The 18,670-nt window shown below is 43.4% G+C and overlaps 1 protein-coding gene across 20 annotated transcripts in view; it reads right to left on the reverse strand.

Annotated features, from left to right (window-relative positions):
• CACNA1G (calcium voltage-gated channel subunit alpha1 G) overlaps positions 1-18,670 on the reverse strand; it is a 331,728-nt gene that overhangs the window by 138,635 nt on the left and 174,423 nt on the right. For all 20 annotated transcript variants that reach the window (XM_083487104.1, XM_083487100.1, XM_083487098.1 and 17 more), the window contains exons 4-8: positions 13,301-13,398; positions 8,367-8,526; positions 5,388-5,679; positions 4,892-4,984; positions 1,514-2,312 (exon numbers count right to left, since the gene is read on the reverse strand). In XM_083487104.1, the coding sequence (XP_083343230.1) occupies positions 1,514-2,312; positions 4,892-4,984; positions 5,388-5,679; positions 8,367-8,526; positions 13,301-13,398 (1,442 nt within the window). The remainder of the gene's footprint in view (positions 1-1,513; positions 2,313-4,891; positions 4,985-5,387; positions 5,680-8,366; positions 8,527-13,300; positions 13,399-18,670) is intronic.

Raw genomic sequence — 18,670 nt, forward strand, 5'->3', positions numbered from 1 at the left:
TGGAAGACAGAAGTGCCTGGCATGCTCTGGTCCATGGGGTCACGAAGAGTCGGACACGACTAAACGACTAAACAACAACAAAATGACAAACATCATGTTCTGCTCATGTGTTAAAGGGGAAAGCATCATACACATCTGCATATATACTCACAGGTGTGTGGCTGTCTACCAAAACACATCATGTTCAGATAGAGCAGCTCTTACAAGTTACATAATGTGCAGCCTGATCCTATGCACGCTTGTTTGAAAGCAAGTCCCACTGTGTTCAGTTGGGTTGGCTGCAGTGCACTCCCAGGTAAGTGTGCTTAAGACTGCAGCCTAAGAGGTCACCTTCCTAAGAAGTTAAGGAAGAATGACCAAGTCATCAGACTGTTCTTCACTGTTATGAAAGAAAATGGACATAGGCAGGAAACAGATGCAAAAACAAATTCACTTTCTGAGTACAAAGCCCTGAATATTTGCACATTTGCAATGACATGCATCAGGGATCGGGAGCCTGTAGCCTACAGGTGTTGTTGGACTCCAGTAACCATCGGTCCCAGCCAGCATACATACATGAACAAAGTTCTTGCTTTCCTCTCTCATTGCTTTTAGACAAATATTAAGGCAACGGCAACTCTCAGAATGATGGAATGACTGCTCCAACTAAATAGGCGGCCTACCAGTCACCACCTTGACATAATGTGTCCTGCAGATGGAGAAAGTGTGGAAACAGCACTTCTGTCTCTAACACATAGGCCCAGAGAACGATGTTTAGAGCACTGGTCTTTAACTGGTGGCTTAGGGCCTGGTTTTAGGTGGGTCGTAACAGCAGCATGGCCCCCATACAAATATGTGGTTAAAAATTAATTAAGAAGGTCCTCAAATGAATATTTGGGTTAAAGGTGGGTCCCTCGTCTGAAAAGGCTGAAGACTGCTGACTTAGAGCAGGTGGGTCAGGTCTGGAATGCTTTCTTCATAACATTCATTTTTCTCTCCATCTTACTGAGGGGCACAGAACAGCTGACTTGCTATCAACACAAATTTGCTTAACATGCTACTTTGTTACAACCAATTTGAAAAAATAAAGCTCTATCTTTTCATTCTCTGCCCCCATTTCATGTTTTCCAGTGGGGCAGGTTGGGAGGAGGTAATCGACACACCCAAAACGAATTATTTCCGATGAACGGGTTTTGTTAGAACCTTATAAACTAACTGCTGTCTGAGTTCTGAACTGAGGACAACCCGAATCATCCTGAATCTCACCTGACCCTAATCAATGGCAGCCCCAGTGGCGTAGCATGGGGGGGTGCAGAGGGGGCCGGCTGCACCGGGAGCAACATCTGGGGGTTAGGGTTAGGGGGCGCAAATCCACAGATTAGGGGGTGCAAATTACTTGCCTTGCCCCGGGTGCTGACAATCCACGCTACGCCACTGGGCAGCCCTGCCTGGAAAGGTAAGTTAGGGATGAACAGCGGCTTTGCCTTCCATCTAGGTGATATCTTAGTGGCTGACACTCTACCCAAACACTTACCAGTGCTCTGTGTCTCCAGTAGCTTCTGCATTGGACTATACGGTCCCGGGGGGATATTAAGGTTCATCAGGGTGCTGGCCCCAGGGTTCAACGTGGGCTCTGCTAAACCTTTTTCTTTCAGCAGTTCATGGGAGTTACTTGGGTGTACAGTAGGGTAGACCTTGCTGCCAACCACAGTCCTGGGAAGCACCTCTGGCCCCGGTAAGCTGAGACCAGGCTGAGGCGGGAGAGATGATCTGCAGTGAATGGGTTCAAAATGACAGTCTGCATGGTAGATGCTGTGAACGGACTCAGCGTTGCTGGCCGTGGGGTGAGGATTGGCTGTTGGAGGGAGCATCAGCCTATTTGCACCATTGTGAAGCGAGCTGGTTTCGACGTCGCTGATTTCAGGGCTGGCACGCGGTGCCTGAAGGCTTCCATTGCCCAGGTGATAGTGGTGGTGGTGGTGATGGTGGTGGTGAATGAGATGATGCACCGAGGACCTTTTCCGCGGCCGGTGTTTGCACGGCTGCCGCTCTGCACTGCTCTTGCTAACCGGGCTGGAGAGAAACCCCATCCTCACCCCTGTGGTTCGGTAGACCTCCACCAGTTGCTTGCTGGCCTTACGGAGGACGTAGACGAGATATTTGAGGAGTTCGTCATAGCAGCTCCCTGGCTCTGAGAAGCTGGCCAGAGTGCTAGCATTGGAGAGGTAGCGGATTCGCTGTTCCTTCATCAGCTGGCTCTCCCGCTGCTTAGTCTCCGAGAACTGAGTTGCTATGACCACTAAGCAGAGGTTTATCATGAAGAAAGAGCCCACCTGTAATGGAAGGAGGGATGTGTCAGTATTCCTACACCCAGTGAGGAAGCCTGAAGCAAGTGTGTCTGAGAGAGAACTAGTCATTAAAAAAAATATCTTCAAAACTAGAGCTGAGCTAGCGTTTCTCTGAAGACTCCCTCCCCCCTGCCTCCCCAGGAACATTTCTAAGATATTTTCTTTTAATGAACCCCCTAGTAAAAGAGAACCACTTCATGGAATTTCCCACCACCATTTATTTTGGTGGCATCCACTATTCCTACGTCCACCACCCCAGCAAACCACCACCATTGCCCTGATACAACACTAGGTCATGTGGTCCAACAGTGGCAGAGCCAGTGTTAATGGGAAACTCCAAGAAACTGTTGGAAAACTTGTCCCCTTGGAAAAATGGTCCCCTTCTCTCTCTCCCCCCCATCAGTATGCAAATAGTGGGAAATTTCAAGCGACACTCTGCTCTATTCAAAACCAACTTAAAAAGACCAAACAAGTATTATCTCATCACACAATGAAAAACAAAACTCTGACACCAAATCTCTTAATCATCTGCCCTCAATACTATGGTCTGAAGGCACAGAAAAATCTGGTGTGGGGTCTGGTCATCCGTTCCTGAAAGGAAAGCTTACAGGGACTAACAAGGGGACAAACTTATAGGGCTGGATCCAGATTTAAGTTGATTCCCTTTGATTTCAATGAGAGTTGAAGTCATGAATAACTGGTCCCCTTGACTAACTGGTTCCTGCCTCCATGACTGCCTGCCTGCACTGCTCATTTGCTTCCCCACACTGCTTCTGGGTCCAGACCGCTCCATTACACAGAGGAGAGGTTAAAGCAAGCGGAGGTTGCTCCTCCTCCTCTTCCCTCTTGTAACTGTTCCTACACTTGGTGAGGGCAGGTGAACAGAGGATAGTGACACCAGAAAGCAGACACAGGGTGAAGGTGTTGCAGGGGCCATCAGAGAGCCCTTTGCTAGGCTACAGGCCTTGGCAACTGCCCAATAATACCAACTCCTGACACCGATCCAAGCTGTGTCCTTTTGTAAGTCTACAGCTCTGTTATCCAGAGGTGGTGTGCTTATGTATACGAAACTACACTGATGTTCTCAGCCTCAGGAGTCACTCAGGAAGTGCACCTGTGTCTAAAAATCACAATATGGGAAGCAGCTGACAACAAAGGCTAGTGTCATGTAATACAAAACATAGCCCCAAACCCCGTCCCAGTCAAGAGCAGTCATCATCACATTCTGTGTGTGACTCACACGGGGTGGATATTCCCTGGCCTGTTCTTTTCTTTCCTTCCACGTCAAAGACTCTCAAGCTTCCTCACCTCAGGGACACCCACTCCTCAGTTCCGCAGATGACACAAAGAGCTCAAAGCAGAAGGGAGATTTATTGTGACTTAGAAGGGTTTCTCTAATTTTTGCTTCCCAGTAGTCAGCGCTTACTTATTATCACAATTAAGTAGCATTTCTTTCTCCCATGCATTTACTTTTCAGGACAGATTTTTCCCTTGCAGAGAGGATTGGCAGCTTTGCAAACAGATCTCCCGCTTTGTTAACTGGAATTGCGGAGAGGCTGTAACCCAACAACAGCAGCTGTCTGCAGCAAAAGATTGGATATTTTACTCTGAAACAGTCTTTTCATCAGGCTGCATTTTCAGGAGATCATGATCATCATTCAGCTTTGAAAAGGACCTAGTAACTAGCCTCCTCTCCTGGCTACCGTATACCTTCAGATATACGATCCGTGCATGTCACCTGAGCAGCAGGAAGATGCTGATTCATTTTCCCTTTCATTGCCATCAAGGAGGAAAGGAAACATACAATCTGTTCATACCCCACATGCTTATGAGACTGCAAGTCAGTGCACCTTGCAGCCATTTAGGTATGATTAAATATCCATCTCAGCCTAAGGAATCTAGAATGATCTTAGCAAGCTGACCTCTAAGTGTGTTTATAGTGCCCAAGACCCAAGTCACTCTGTTTCTGATCAAAACAGAACAAATTGTTCCAGGGTTCATAAACATATAAATGTTCTTTATCCATGTGTGCTATCACCTGTAATACTATGGGGTGTATCTGTGTATCTGGGGCACCGCCCAGCTAAAGTTAAGCATTTTTCTGTTCCACTGATTTCAACACGAGTTAAACATGTGCTAACTCCTGTCACTGAAATCATATGACAAAAGTACTTAGCCTTGGCTGAATCATGTAAATAATGTTTATGCTGGCCTCAGATGTTGCAAAATGCCTTTTGAAGCAGAATGCCATGTGTATGCTATGCTCCAAATCAACAAACACCTCATGCCTCATTGCTTTCCATTACTTTCTTCTTACTACCCGTAGACCTTCACTATCACTTTAGTCAATCGGTGCTCTCATTTGCCACATCTCTCTCTTGTACACACAAGAGCCACAGGGAGGAAAGTTAGAACGCATCCTTTGCTAATGGGCTACCATCTCTCTCAGGCTCCGCTTATAACTCTCCTTTCCTCTGTTGCCGCCCCCCCCCCCATGTTTCTTTCCCTTATAACTCTTGAGTGCAACACCTCTGGTTGCCATGAAGACTAGAGAGATAACTCACAATGATCAGGAGAATGAAATATATGAAGTTGTAGAACGAATGAGCATCCATGACAAAGTACATAATATCTACCCAGCCCTCCAGAGTGATGACCTGTAGGCAAGAGAAAAGGAAAAGGAAGGCATCAGTTAGCTTGTACCAGCAGATGCAGGACTCTCAAGGATAGGAAGCATGGGCAAGCATCTATGGATGTTCAAGAAGATACACCAGTGCTATTACTTATACTAGGTCATCTGTCAGATCTCTTAACACAAAGGCTATGAAATCACTACAGAATGACAAAACCCCAAAGTAAAAAATCATTTCATACAAGTGTCGACCCCATGCTTGATAGAACTGAAGAATAACAACTGGCGATTCTCAACCACAAATTATTATTCTTTGCATATAAAAAATTACTTCGGGACAAGAATAAAGGTTGACCTAGCTTTCCCTGTCACTGAAGGATAGCCTGTTGATACAGCAAGCTTGGAGTCGGATGAGTCCCTTTGTTCACCTGAAATATTGCAATCCATGCATATCCAATGTTATCGAAATTGATTGCTCCTTTGAAAGGGTTGTGCTCCCCCGCAGAGCAGTTTGTGTAATACTGGTTCCAGTTGACACAAGAGGTGTTCGTGGTGTCGTTGTAGGAATAATAGTCCAAGGTGCATTGCAGACCTTCTTCCCTCCTTGTTGGGATGTCGCGACAGTAACGCATCCCATTCTCTCGAGGCTGAGAGCAGATAAAAGGGCTTTCATCTTCATTCTCTGTCTGGTAGTAGGGTTCCACCTCGATTGTGTAAGGGCTTAAAGGAAACAGAAAAGTGCAGGTTAAATACCCAGTATCAGCCTGTGTGTGTGTGTGTGTGTGTGTGTGTGTGTGTGTAGGGAAATGAAGGAAACCTATTTCTATATAACTGAGGGATGCATAGTGGTGTTAAAGGGCAACAGACTGGAAAATGTAAGAGGAAAGTACTCATTCACAAAGTTAACAGGGTAACCTGTGGAACTCATGGCCCTAAGATGTTACAAGGGTGAATAGGATAATTGGATTCAGAAAAAGCCTTTACACAAATTAATTGAGGGTTAGGGCATTTTGACTGTCTGGGAGTACAATTTCATTTTTCCAGATGTCTTTAAACTGTGGGTATTTTGAAGTTCATAATGAATAGCATATCACTCCAAAATGGCTCTTTCTTGAACAATTTCATCTAAACTGCTGGGGATCAGCTATCAGAGACTGGGATGAATGGTCCAAATTTTCTGATTCTAGTACATCCATTATTATGCCCTTGTGGACTGCATACAGCAACTGAAGTTATTTGAGGGAAACGAAAATAATAATAATAAATCTGGTTTGCATAGTTATTGAAATACTGTACAGTATTTAAGTAAGAGCGAAAAATGCCAAAAGTCATGACCCTTACTAATCTAGCCTTAAGTGCTCAGGATAAACATTAGTCAAGATGCTCATGAACTTTTCTTACCATCCCAGTAGCAAAGGTAGGGAAGAGAGGGTGCAAGAAAGCAGGCAACAGCCTGGTCTATCTAAGCTTGCTTTTAACGGGTTTACATTTTAAAATCTTGTGTGTTCTATTGGCGCAACAGCTTGCAGCTTTCAAACTAGTGTTGCCCTTAAAAATAAAGAAATAGATTTGTTTATACCTTGTCCATTTTTTTCAGTCAACTAATGCCCTCCCAGGATTGGGTTAGGTAAATAATGGGCTTTATAATGTGATATATTGATGTCTTCTCACCCCACTCTCAATATTTTCATTGTGCATTCTCAAATGTCAATTTAGATGAATGATATTTAAAAAGGACTGACTAGGCAGGGATTTTCAGACTAGAAGTAGATGGTGAAAAACCCTTACTGGGATTCAGAATATCTTTTTTAAAAATGCTACTGTTCCTTTCTAAATACTTCCCTTCGCATGGCAGGCACCACGAGTTTCTGGCATTAGAAATGAACATTACTTCAGAAGATGCTATTGAGATAATAAGCCAATTCAATGCATTCGCCCTGATATGGAAAGGGAAGTAAGTGCTGACTTGTTGGGAATTAGTATACTCCTGCCTCAATAAATGGATACTTCACTGATGCCACAAGGACTCATTGCAAAAAGCTGGTGGAGCTATATTTAAGGCGAGTTCAGCCCGGTTAATTCCTGAAGTATTGCTTTTAATGCCACAGGAAGCTTAGCTGAAATCCTGGCATTCTGGTTCAATTAAACTCAGACCAGTAGCTGCTGTGTTGGATATACCCAGAATTGATCAGCAATTCATTTACTTTATTGCCAATTTACCTAGAGGGATTTTGCATGTTAATGAAATCCCAGCTCTCTATGATAGAGGGAGTGGAAGCCAAACAAAAAACAAAAAACGACAGAAGACTTGCACAAGTTTGGGAGCCAGGAAAACACATGCGTACACACATGTACACACCTAACTTCTGCACTATTTTGAGAGCCACTTCTGATCTACCTTTACGCTGCTTACGTCTTAAAAACATAACTGGGGAATAGACTGGAAAGTTCAGCTCCATAACACCTGGAAAATTCTGGACTTCCTGTGCATTATCAGCAGAATGTTGTGTTCAAACCTGCTTCGACTGTTCAAAAGTTACCAATATGCATTACATTTTCCCCACTCTAGCCCACTTCTCCTTGCTTGAAAACAGCCTTGAGATTCACTACGGAAATCAACACACCAATTCAGAGTAAGTTAGTAATCTATAAGTAACATTGAAATTAATGAGACATCAGTGTGATTTTTGGATCAGGCTCAACAAAGGTGTAACCATTTGAACACGCTAAGGTCCAATGTAAATGTATTCTTAACGCGCCATGAAAGTATTTCTTATCATCATTCACTATTTGGGAACATTGCCTACTAATAATGTCTGACACAGTACTGATAATCATAAATCACAACAATCATAAATCAACAAGACAGCCTCTATATACTTCAAAGGTGTATTTTGTTAACAGGTACCAACATTATTAATAGTGAGTTGCTTATATTTTTTATGGAATTACCTTTGCGTGGGGTGTGGGTTGCTACTCTTAAAAAATCCTGTTGCTAAGAAGTATAGCCAAAATGGTGCCCTCCCTATGTTGTTGTGACTTCTAACTCACATCAACCTCAGCCAGCATGAACAATGGTCAGGGATGACAGGAGTCAAAGTCTGGAAGGCAACATGTTGTCTATTCCTGCTCTCCAAGAAGGAAAACTAGGAAAAGAACCTATGAATCTTGCACCAAAAAAACATACCACAACAAGAAAGTTGAAGTGATAATATGCAAACTGAGTGTTCACCCACAAAGGCAAGCAAACAGAATGGAGGAAACAGCGGCAGCATGACACAGACTCCTCAGACCTTGCTGGGATTAGCATGTTTATCTAAAGAAACTCCTTGCCTCACCACCATGCACATATAAAACCCCTATGCAAGCATATCCTAAGAACGTTTAGGTGCCTCATTCATACTTACAAACTGAAGTTTTCTGGAAGGAAGCAGCGGTTCCTGAGCAGCCCTGCCCAAAGCTGGACTCCAACAATACCAAAGATGAAGAAGACAAAAAAGCAGAGGAGGAGAACGTTCCCCAACATGGGAAGCGTGTCCAAAAGCAGCGTGACCAGGATGCGCATACCTGAGGGAGCAAAGGGAAAGCAGCCACTAAATGGGAGAAGTCCTACTAAGTTGGGTTCTTCTTGCTTCGAAAGCTAGGCAGAAGGGTTAAACTTGCCATCTGTGAGCTCCGTTCCAACCTTATTTTTCCCCCTATTACTGTACCATGTTAATTCCTGGCAGTGGTTATAGTCCATCTTACTGTCTACCACACATTGCAGAGAAAATGGCATTTCCCCTCAGGAATCTAAATTCTTCAATAGCTAATCTAAACTCATGGAAAATATTGTCATGGCCCACGTAACACGGTGACTGTGAAACTATAGATGGTACGGTGGTGGTTTCAGCACCAGACCACAGTACCCAATGGTGCCGCCTGGAATATGAAAGATGGGGGTGATGCCAACCTAGAATATGTACAATGCCACCAAACTTCTGGGCCTCTTAGAAAGCAAAGGATTGCAATTCAGTTGAGGCCCATGTGAAAGTTGGCAAGAAAAGTCACTATGCACAGTGACTGTTTGAATGCCCTATGCCATATGTTTCAATCTACAGATGCACTGTATGGCGGGAGAGCAACGCTAACACAGAAGGTCTCCACATGATGAGGGAAAGTCACATAAAAATCAGCTTTCAGCCATTACAGTCACCGCACAGAACACAGCCATGTGGAAGCGATTTTCATGCTGAGACTCACTAGCAGCCAGTATATGATGGGACTCGGTTGCAAAGCCATCAGTGCATCTGCCCCATCTCAAACTCATGGCTGTCCTGCCCTACTGGTGTGGGGAAGACATCTCTCCAGCTCTGCTCTTCTACACCACCTACTGCTGTTGGGAATGAAGCATGTAAAGCAGACCTGGGGCCAGCCCTACCATTAGACAGGGTGAGAAAATATCTCTGGGGTGGCAGTTTTACTATTACAGGGCAGCACAATGTCAACTATTTAGGTTTTCACCACAATGGAGTAACACACCCTGCCTCTGTGTTGCCATACATATGCATGTCTAGTCTAGGGGTCCCCCCCCCCAACTTCCCTTCCTGAACTTCTTGCACCTCTCATGTTTCAGCTGAACTGCAGTGACCACCTTTCTTCTAGCAATTATCCTATTCCTTCAGCATCAACCAGCAAAGTGTTTAACCAGTTAAAGTTTCTCTTTCACCTCATCTCTCTTTGCTTGGAAAATTCACCTGTGAATTTCTGTCTGCCACAGAAGTGTAAAAATCACAGGAAGGAAGGTAGCGACCCTAGATTCTCATACGTCCTGGCCATTCTACACTCCTTTTGCAAGCTCAGAACCACCCTATTCCCTTCTATTGCAATACAATATAAATTAAAATCTCCTTCCCCATCCTAATTCATTCCCTGCAAACATGCAGAACTTTACAAGGCAGTTAATTCGTACAACATTAGGAACATTCGGTTCTGTAACAGAAAGACAAATTGATGGCGACTTAACTTGACATTTGCTAAAAAAAAAAAAAAAGATTTCACCCGACATCTCTGTAATATTCTGTTCATCCTCCATCTCTTTTTGTTCTCTCTCTCTTCTTTCTTGTCTCTTTCATCCACAACGCAGTTCATATTGATCTTATTTAAAGAAACCTTTAAAGCCATTTCTTTTACCTTTATACCTCAGCAAGAATTTTTCATTGTTATGTCACCAGGTCGCCTTTTTTTTACTTGCTTCCTCCCATAACAAAATAATAGCCTGCCTTCCATATACTCACATATACCCCATCACCACCAGCACCTCCAGCCTATTGTTAAATGTCTTGTATTTGGTCCCTGCGTTTATTATTGATTCATACTTGTTCCTTGCCTTGCTTCCTTATGCTTCTGTGTGGTCCTAGCTTTGCTGCACAGGAGCGAAGATGAATTACCCGGGATTTGCAAACACATTAAATGAATTACACCCACAGTTAGACAGTGGCAGATAAATTCAGCCATCCATCAGCTCTGCTAGGTGGGGAAAAAAATTATGAGCAAGATACTTGAGCTATAAAATGATAAAAGCGACAACAATAACAACAGGGAACATCCTGCCAGATTAAGTTTAATTTAATGGGATTAGAAAAGCAAATAGAGCCTAGGAATTTCCGGCTTCTGACAGATGGATCACAGTCTGAGTACCTCATGTTGTCAAGGTAACTGGCTAATTTGACAAGATGGGTCCTTTCTTTTGCACTACAAAGCTTTGCACTCATGCATAGTGTTAAAGAGAGGGGAAGGATTGAGACCCCAAATTTATCTAGATACTCTGGTCAATTGGATACACTGGACTTCAGATGCAAATGAAATTTCCTCAGAATATTTAGGTGCTGTTACTGTATTGATATCATTAGCACAAAGCATCTTGTTTTAAGTTTTATGGTTGTTGTTTTTTTTATAAAAATAATAATCTGGAAATTATTAGGAAGATATATAGATAAGAGAAGAGCAATTCATAATGTCCTAAATTATTTGACCAGTAACATGCTGTCAAGGAACCACAAGCAACCTTTGGGAGTCCAAGAGAGAGAGAGAGAGAGAGAGAGAGAGAGAGAGAGAGAAACCAAGATGCACATACCATCGAAAGCCTGAAATCATTTTTCAGGATTAATTATGGGTAGAGATGGGGGATAAATTAAATTCAGTGTGCATTCTAAAGTGAATCTGTCTAATTCAAAATTCCCGGAAAAAATATGCAAACTGAAAACAGCTATCCTTCAAAAATTCTCACTTCTCTGAATTATGCGGCTCTCAAACAATATAAAGTATACAAAATGCATATATTATTTTAGTACATTTATTTATTTATTTATTTAACAATATGTATAGAGTGCTTACATGACAAAAGGCCTCTAAGCAGTTCGCAAGGAGAAAGCATACATTAAAAAAATGCACCGATTGGTGTATACAAAAATGCTATATGTTAGGAAAAACTGCTTGCCAAAATGTGTACGTCAGGAGAATTGCACTCAAAGACTTGCATCTTTTTTTATTAAAGAAAACAATAACCTGAAATTAAGTTTGGAAAAAACGAGAAATTCAGGGGGAAATGACTGGCAGATTCAATCATCCCTGTTGATGGCGAGGGTTGGGCAGACATGAGACAGTATTTCAAACATGGTCAGCTGGCTATACCTTAGTTTAATGTTTATACCTGCCCTTCACCTTTGCCAGAGCACCTTACAAATGTCAATATATGGCAATAGGTCAGGCATTCTGAAATGAAAATGTAAGGAAGTCCCCTGCTTGGGACCAGGATTGAGATCCCCACCATCTAGAGGGGAGAAAGTCCTGGCAAGAAGCACTGAAGAGTAATAGAGCAACAATCCAGGAAGAGAGGCTGAGATTTAAAAATAAAAATAAAAATGTATGTGCAAAAATCCCCAATTCCCTAAAATCATTATTTCAGTTCATTCTTCTCTCCGCTTTTCTTCAGAGAGCCGAGAGGAAAGTGAGCTATGTAGCCCATCTTGTTATTTCTGGAAGGTCAAAGAAACCTTGTTTCACACTGACATACCCAGATAAAATGGATCATATGAAAAGCATTGGCTGGAGAAGGACAAAAAGCTGTCATAGCATTGCTGAAGATGTGGATCGGGCAAAGTAGTGTTGTGAATATTTTTTTTGGGGGGGGGGGTCCCTTATTCACAGTCCCTGGATCCAGCAAGGATTCAAATTGCTGGAAGAGCTAGACAAGTTTCTCAGGAATGGTTCTCCAAGTATGGGATGTTAAAGTAACAAAGGAAGTGCCTCTGGGCCAAACAGCCAAACAGCAAGTGGGTACTTTCACCTCTTCATTAGAAAATCAAAGGTGGAGTTGGTGTGTGAGAGGTAGGAGATGGATTCAGGCTGAAGCCTACGAGGCAGAGCCCTGCCTGATTTTTGCTGGAATTCAAGGCTGTGGCAATGGAAGAAGCAAGGCCTTCTTGGGGTGTGGATGGTGTGAGCCCCTCCATCATAGGCTCAGGTTGCACATACATATAAATAAACCATATGTTGACACCAGTGTCTCTGCTGTCCCTCATTAAAAAGGAAACCTGGGTAAGTGCCTGGAACCTGCTCGGAGGCGTGCAATAATACAGCAAGGAGCCATAGGTTGAGCATACACTCCAGAACACTGAAATAAGTGGAATCCAGTATGGTCCAAGGACTTGTTATATTTGAAAGAAGAGTAATTCTCTTAAACTAAGCTATACCTGGCAGCCCTAGGAAGGAATCTGTTGGCCTCCAGATGTGAATGGACTCCAACTCCCATCGTATGCAGCCAACATGGGCAATAGTCAGGGATGATGGGATCTGGAGTCCAGCGACACCTGGAGTGCTGCAGGTTCTCCTCTCCTATTCTACATCATCTTTCATACTAGTGCAAGCATGTACACAGAGAGAAGCACATGCTGTTTCTAATAGTCTACCCTCTCTTTCTCATCACACCTCCTTGATGCCTCCAAACTCATTTTTTAATTTTCCTATAAAGTGATTCACATGAGACCCTTTTCCAGAAGCACTGTTCAAGCAAGGGAAACAAAATAGCAAGTCCTCACCAGTCTGTTTGATTAATTATTCACTCTTTTTTTGAGGAGATGGCTGAGATGGATGGACTATTCATTAAAAAGAGCACATTGGTATCAGGCTCTACATAAGGGGAGTCACAATAGCAGTCAGCGTGGTCAAGAGATGTAGGCAAGCGCGTTAAATGGGATTTTGGAAAAGATGTAAAATGTCCCACTTATTTCCAGATTGTCAGAAATAATGAGCTAGTTTCAAGGGGGAGAGAAAAAATGGGGAGAAAAGAGATTTTACTTACTAGGAACTCTGTTAATGGCTCTCAACGGCCGGAGTACCCTGACGGTCCGAACAGCTGAGAAACTGACATTCTGCAAGTCCAGAGAGTATTCCAGCATGCTGAAAAAAAGCAAGAAATAAAGGGAACACATCAGAGTTCTGCAGGAAAAAAGTTAGACGCATCCCAAATCAAACAATCGACACATGGTGCCAGGAGAAAAACTCCCTAGCAGGACTTCTGTCCATGACTGAAGGGTCCTGGAGGAATTAATTATGGGTTTAATTATCATATCAGAATAAAGTTCATGAGCAAAAACTGTTCTATAAAGTCTCCCGTCCCTCTTATCGTCTGCATTTTTAATGCTCTTTTACAAAAAAAAGTTTCTGAGGGCCGAAAGTTTCCCAAAGATTCTTTTACCATTGAGGAATGAGAGCATCCAGGGAGGAACTTTCCCAGTTAGCATAAAAATAATACGCTTTTGATTTGTTTTGTGGTTTCAAGACATGTGACCCGGTCAAAGGCCATTTGAGCAGGAGCAACGTCTCCGTTTATGGGATCGTCTTGGAGCAAGCTATATGTACCTATATGAATTATCTCACAGAATCATTTTCACACAATAAAAGACTCGTGGGAATCGCTCCAAGTGAGGCCTCATGTTGATGTCAGTATGTGGAAGCATTTTTTCACCAGTCAATTTGCACCTCAGTTCTCTCACCTCTGAAAGTCCTCTGCCAAAACGTCTCGTGGCTCAGATCATACATCATCTCTCCTCGGGTCTTTTCACTGGCTTCCCAACCCCTTCTGTATCTTGCACAAACTTCTCTATAAAACTATCCTCAGCCTTCCACCCCCTCCCTCAAACCACCGGCCTCTCTTTTAGCTCTTGATTCTCTATCTGTGATTTTGTCTCCTCCAACATTAACAGGCCCACTGAAAATCTCAGTCAAAATACCTAAATCTGAAAATCTCAGGCTCACTTGAACACCCCCACCCCACCCCATTCTTCCCTGCTGTATTCCATGGGTGGAACTCACTTCCTGAATATGTGCAAACTCTCTCCCTTCAAACCTCTTCGCAAAACCCATCCATTCCATGTGGCCATGGCACACCCCTTCCGTCTTAATTCCCAAATGTAACAAAGCTTTAAACTTCTCTCATATCCTTTTCTCTCTCTCTCTGTGGCTCAGATTCCAACTTCCTTGGGGACCAGGACCTCTTAATTTTGGCTATAAAACTCTGTACACTACACTGATGTTCGTGACTGGACTTAACTTACCTTTACCTTTTTATACCAGCTCTCAATGGGGACCAAACCAGCATGGCAAGAATTCTTTCTTTTTTTCCTTTATTATTTCATAAAATGTATATGCCACTCTTGTAAAAACACAAAAACAAAAAACACCTCCAAGTGGTTTACAATAAGGATTAAGCAATAAAATCAGGAAAAAGTTACAACAGTACTTTAAAATATACAAAAAATAAAATACTAAAGCGGATTAAAATTACTTCGACTTTCTGAGCATCTTGGTAGGCTTGCCTAAATAAGAATGTTTTTAGCGAGTGTTGAATAGTACAGTGAAGGCGCCTGCTTCATCTCAGTGGGCAACTTGGGGCACGTTGGAGGTTTCCATGCCCACCACCCAAGTGTACACCACCCAAGTAAAAGTGCCATGTCCATATCCCCCCCGCCAAGTAAGATTTTCCCACACACAAAGCCTAATGTTGCTCTGTCCTTTTCTGTCCTGATACAGCTCTATGTTTTCCTATGTAATATCAATATTTCTTTAGGCCTGTGGGCTTTGCAATAAGTAAAGCTGTCAAAAAAATGTTGCCTGTGGAACACTGAAGAGCTCTGGATTGTTTTTTGGTAAAACACAGAATGCGAGGTTTTTTTAAATTAAAAAAAGAAGTTAAAAGCTTTATTTAATTTGTTCCAAAACTGCTTTAACAAGAAACAAGCAAAGCCAGAGTTCTTCAGAACTCAACAAGTTGCATTCGAGACAGACTCACATTATAAGTTTGTTGTGAGGCTTGTAAAGCCTCCTGGAGGACACAGGCAACCACCAGAAAGAAAAGTTTGTGTGAATCTGTAAAGAAATACAGTGGTACCTTGGTTTATGAACTTAATCCGTTCCGGAAGTCCGGAAGGCTTGCTTTCCCATAGCAGCGGGGGGACTCAATTTACAAATGGAACACACTCAACAGGAGGCGGAACATGTTCTGCTTCCAAGGCAAAGTTCACAAACCAAAACACTTACTTCCGGGTTTACAGCGTTCTTAATCCAAGTTGTTCATAAACTAAGCTGTTCTTAAACCAAGGTACCACTGTAATGGAATGTGCACTCAGCTACCCCGTCATCATTTGAAGGTAAGAACACCCCCCCCCCGCAAACAGACTATGGAACTTATTTGTCTGCAAACTGTCAGATTTAATCCACTCCAGAGGGACTCCTGTGCCACAACATTTCATCTACTTTGGTCAAAAGCTGGAAGAGGTTTTGCCGTTTAATGTTCCGTACTATAGTGAAAATGGGGGGAAACAAAACAGAGCGGCTCAAGAGCTGAAGTACAGATCAAAGCAGAGAGCGCACCGAGCAACACAGAAAGAGACTGGATTTATTTTAAAGTTCCGATATTAATAATAATAATAATAATAATAATTTTAAAACACCAAAAGGCAAAACTTGGGGCCAGTGAGAGAAGTCTGAGCCTTCTTGTGGCCTTATAACCATCAACATGCTTCTCCAGGCATCCTCTTCCCAGCCATGGAAAGGCAGGAGAACTGTGGAGAAAGAATGCATAAAACTCTAAGAATGTCTTGCAGTCCTTTCCGGCAGAGAGAAGTGGCACACTGGCTTGCAAACAGAAATAAAGCAGCCTCTTGGATGCGCTTTCCCCTAGTATCCTATCCATTCAGCTCAGCATCTTTCTGTTTAGTTTAGTTTTTCTTATCTTCCCCTAGCAACAAGCATTCCAAGACTATAATGTGAAGTAAGATTCAGCTGAGGAAACTAATGCTGGTTTGTTTTTCTTCTGGATGGCAGTTTTGCTAGAGATTCTGATAAGGAAAGCAGTTTTGATAAACAAGTTCATTTCTCAGGTGAGCCTGTCTGGGAACTTGTAGCAAAATAAGGAAACACTTGCTGCAAATTCTGGATTCACTTTTCTTACATAGAGGTACAGAAAATGTCATTTATGAGCCAACTCTGAACCATTCACCTGTGTAGAACTACTTCGAAGAGAGACTACTCCGAACATGCAGAATTTAGGAATACAGGGCAGAATTCAGTGTAGCAGGGCAAGCATGTGGGAAATGGGGTCTGCTTACACAATAGGACTTTCCCCTTGTCCCCTTGCACACCCCTAAAGCTGTTCTGCCCCACCCCAACCTCCAGAGCAGATTTAGGGGATGTGGGGTGCACGGGGGAGGAAGTCCTGTCGAGTGGACAGATCTCGTTCCACACATGCAACAACTAAGTTTATCAGTGGTCATCCATGACACACCACAAAGCACAGCTATAGATGTACAGCATAACCTTCATTTTACCTAGTGGAATGTACCTGAGTAACTTAATGGCTTACTATATTCCTTCTACTTAAAGGTAGCTGCTTGCATAATAGCAATTTTGCAAGCATCTTCTAAAAGTTCTTTTGCAGCCAGAACCATATTTACTAGATTGAGTGATGTCTGATTTATTATAATGAGAAATAGATGCTGTCTCTGCATGGCAGAGAAAAACTCCAATGCAAATAGACATCAGATCAACACACAAAGGGTTGTATCCAATGGTGTCAGAGCAAAGATCTGTTCTCACAATGGGACATCCCCTTCCTCTCCTCTCAGTGCCTGTCAATCTGCTCCAAGTGAGCTGCAGGGAACAGAAGGGGGTGGGTGGGATGATTCCATCACAACACAGTCGGGCTGGATAGCTCAGTTGGTTAGGTAAAGGTAAAGGGACCCCTGACCATTAGGTCCAGTCGTGACTGACTCTGGGGTTGCGGCGCTCATCTCGCTTTACTAGCCGAGGGAGCCGGCGTACAGCTTCCAGGTCATGTGGCCAGCATGACTAAGCCGCTTCTGGTGAACCAGAGCAGCACACGGAAACACCGTTTACCTTCCCGCTGGAGCGGTACCTATTTATCTACTTGCACTTTTATGTGCTTTCGAACTGCTAGGTTGGCAGCAGCAGGGATCAAGCAACGGGAACTCAGTCCTAGGCTCTGTGGTTTAACCCACAGCGCCACCCCATCGTGCAAATAATGCCAAGGTTGCAGGTTCAATCCCTGTATGGGATGACTGCATATTCATGCATTGCAGGGGCTTGGACCAGATGATCCTCAGGATCCCTTGCAACCCTACAATTCTATGTACATAACCCTTTTCGAGGTGTTGTTTCCTATGCTTCTAATGTAGCACTGGAGTACCAAACCAGTTGCGCAGTGATTCCCCATGCTGCAGAAGCACCCTTAAACTCTACAATCCCTCCTGTAGTGCAAGCAAAAAGAAAAAGAACAGACTCAAAAGACAGAGGGGGCGGACAGACTTGGGAATAAAGAGAATACCAGTCTACTAAAACCAAGAGATCTGAAAACATACAAAGCCAAATCAGAGCAGTTCATTTTGTGCTGACTGGAAGTTTATGAGCAAGCTGTGAATATGCATAACTGCTGCAAGGGAAAAATGTGAAAAGAAGGTGAGAGCTTGGAGGAGCATCAGATGTTCACATTGTGGGAACCCCTATAAGAGAATGATCCTGCATATGTCCCTGTCAGGAGGAGAAGTGCCCACATATGCGTATGGTGGGTTGAAAGTCACCCAGCTGGAGCAGGGGTGGGCAAGATGCAGTTATTTTACTGGAGGTTAGAATGGGATTGAAATCTCTACACCCCCACCCAACCAATTCTAATTTATCATAGCATCTGAGAAGTGTGGCTTACCAGTCTTGAATTGCATTTTGCACATCAAGAAGGCATATCTACAGCACGGGTACCTGAGCAAGGGAGTCAAGAGCTGTGTGCACATCCCCTCTCAAAATATTCCATTTGCAGACAGGGGAATTCTGTCTGTCCATTTCACCAAATTTCTTCAGGGGCAAGGAATTTTTCCAGCAGTTTCTTGGTGTCAGGGACTGGCAGGGCTCTGAAGAGTGTGTGGCAAAGGCTGGGTGGGGAGAGGGGGCGAGGCCAACCCATGAGAGAGGACCAGCTAATTATGGGGTTTTGTGCCACCCATGAGGCTAGAACCAAGGCTGGAGGAAAGGGAAGAGCCTGAGCAGTCGACAGCACGAGAGGAGGTGCAGGATGTGGAGGAAGAGGCTGTTCAGGTGAGGTGCAGGGCGGTAAAATCCTCACTGTCCTCTGGAACCAGGAGGGGCTTGAATAGGCAAGTGC

The sequence above is a fragment of the Podarcis liolepis genome (genome assembly GCF_965112155.1).
Source record: "Podarcis liolepis genome assembly, chromosome: 2".
Taxonomy (NCBI): Eukaryota; Metazoa; Chordata; class Lepidosauria; order Squamata; family Lacertidae; genus Podarcis; species Podarcis liolepis.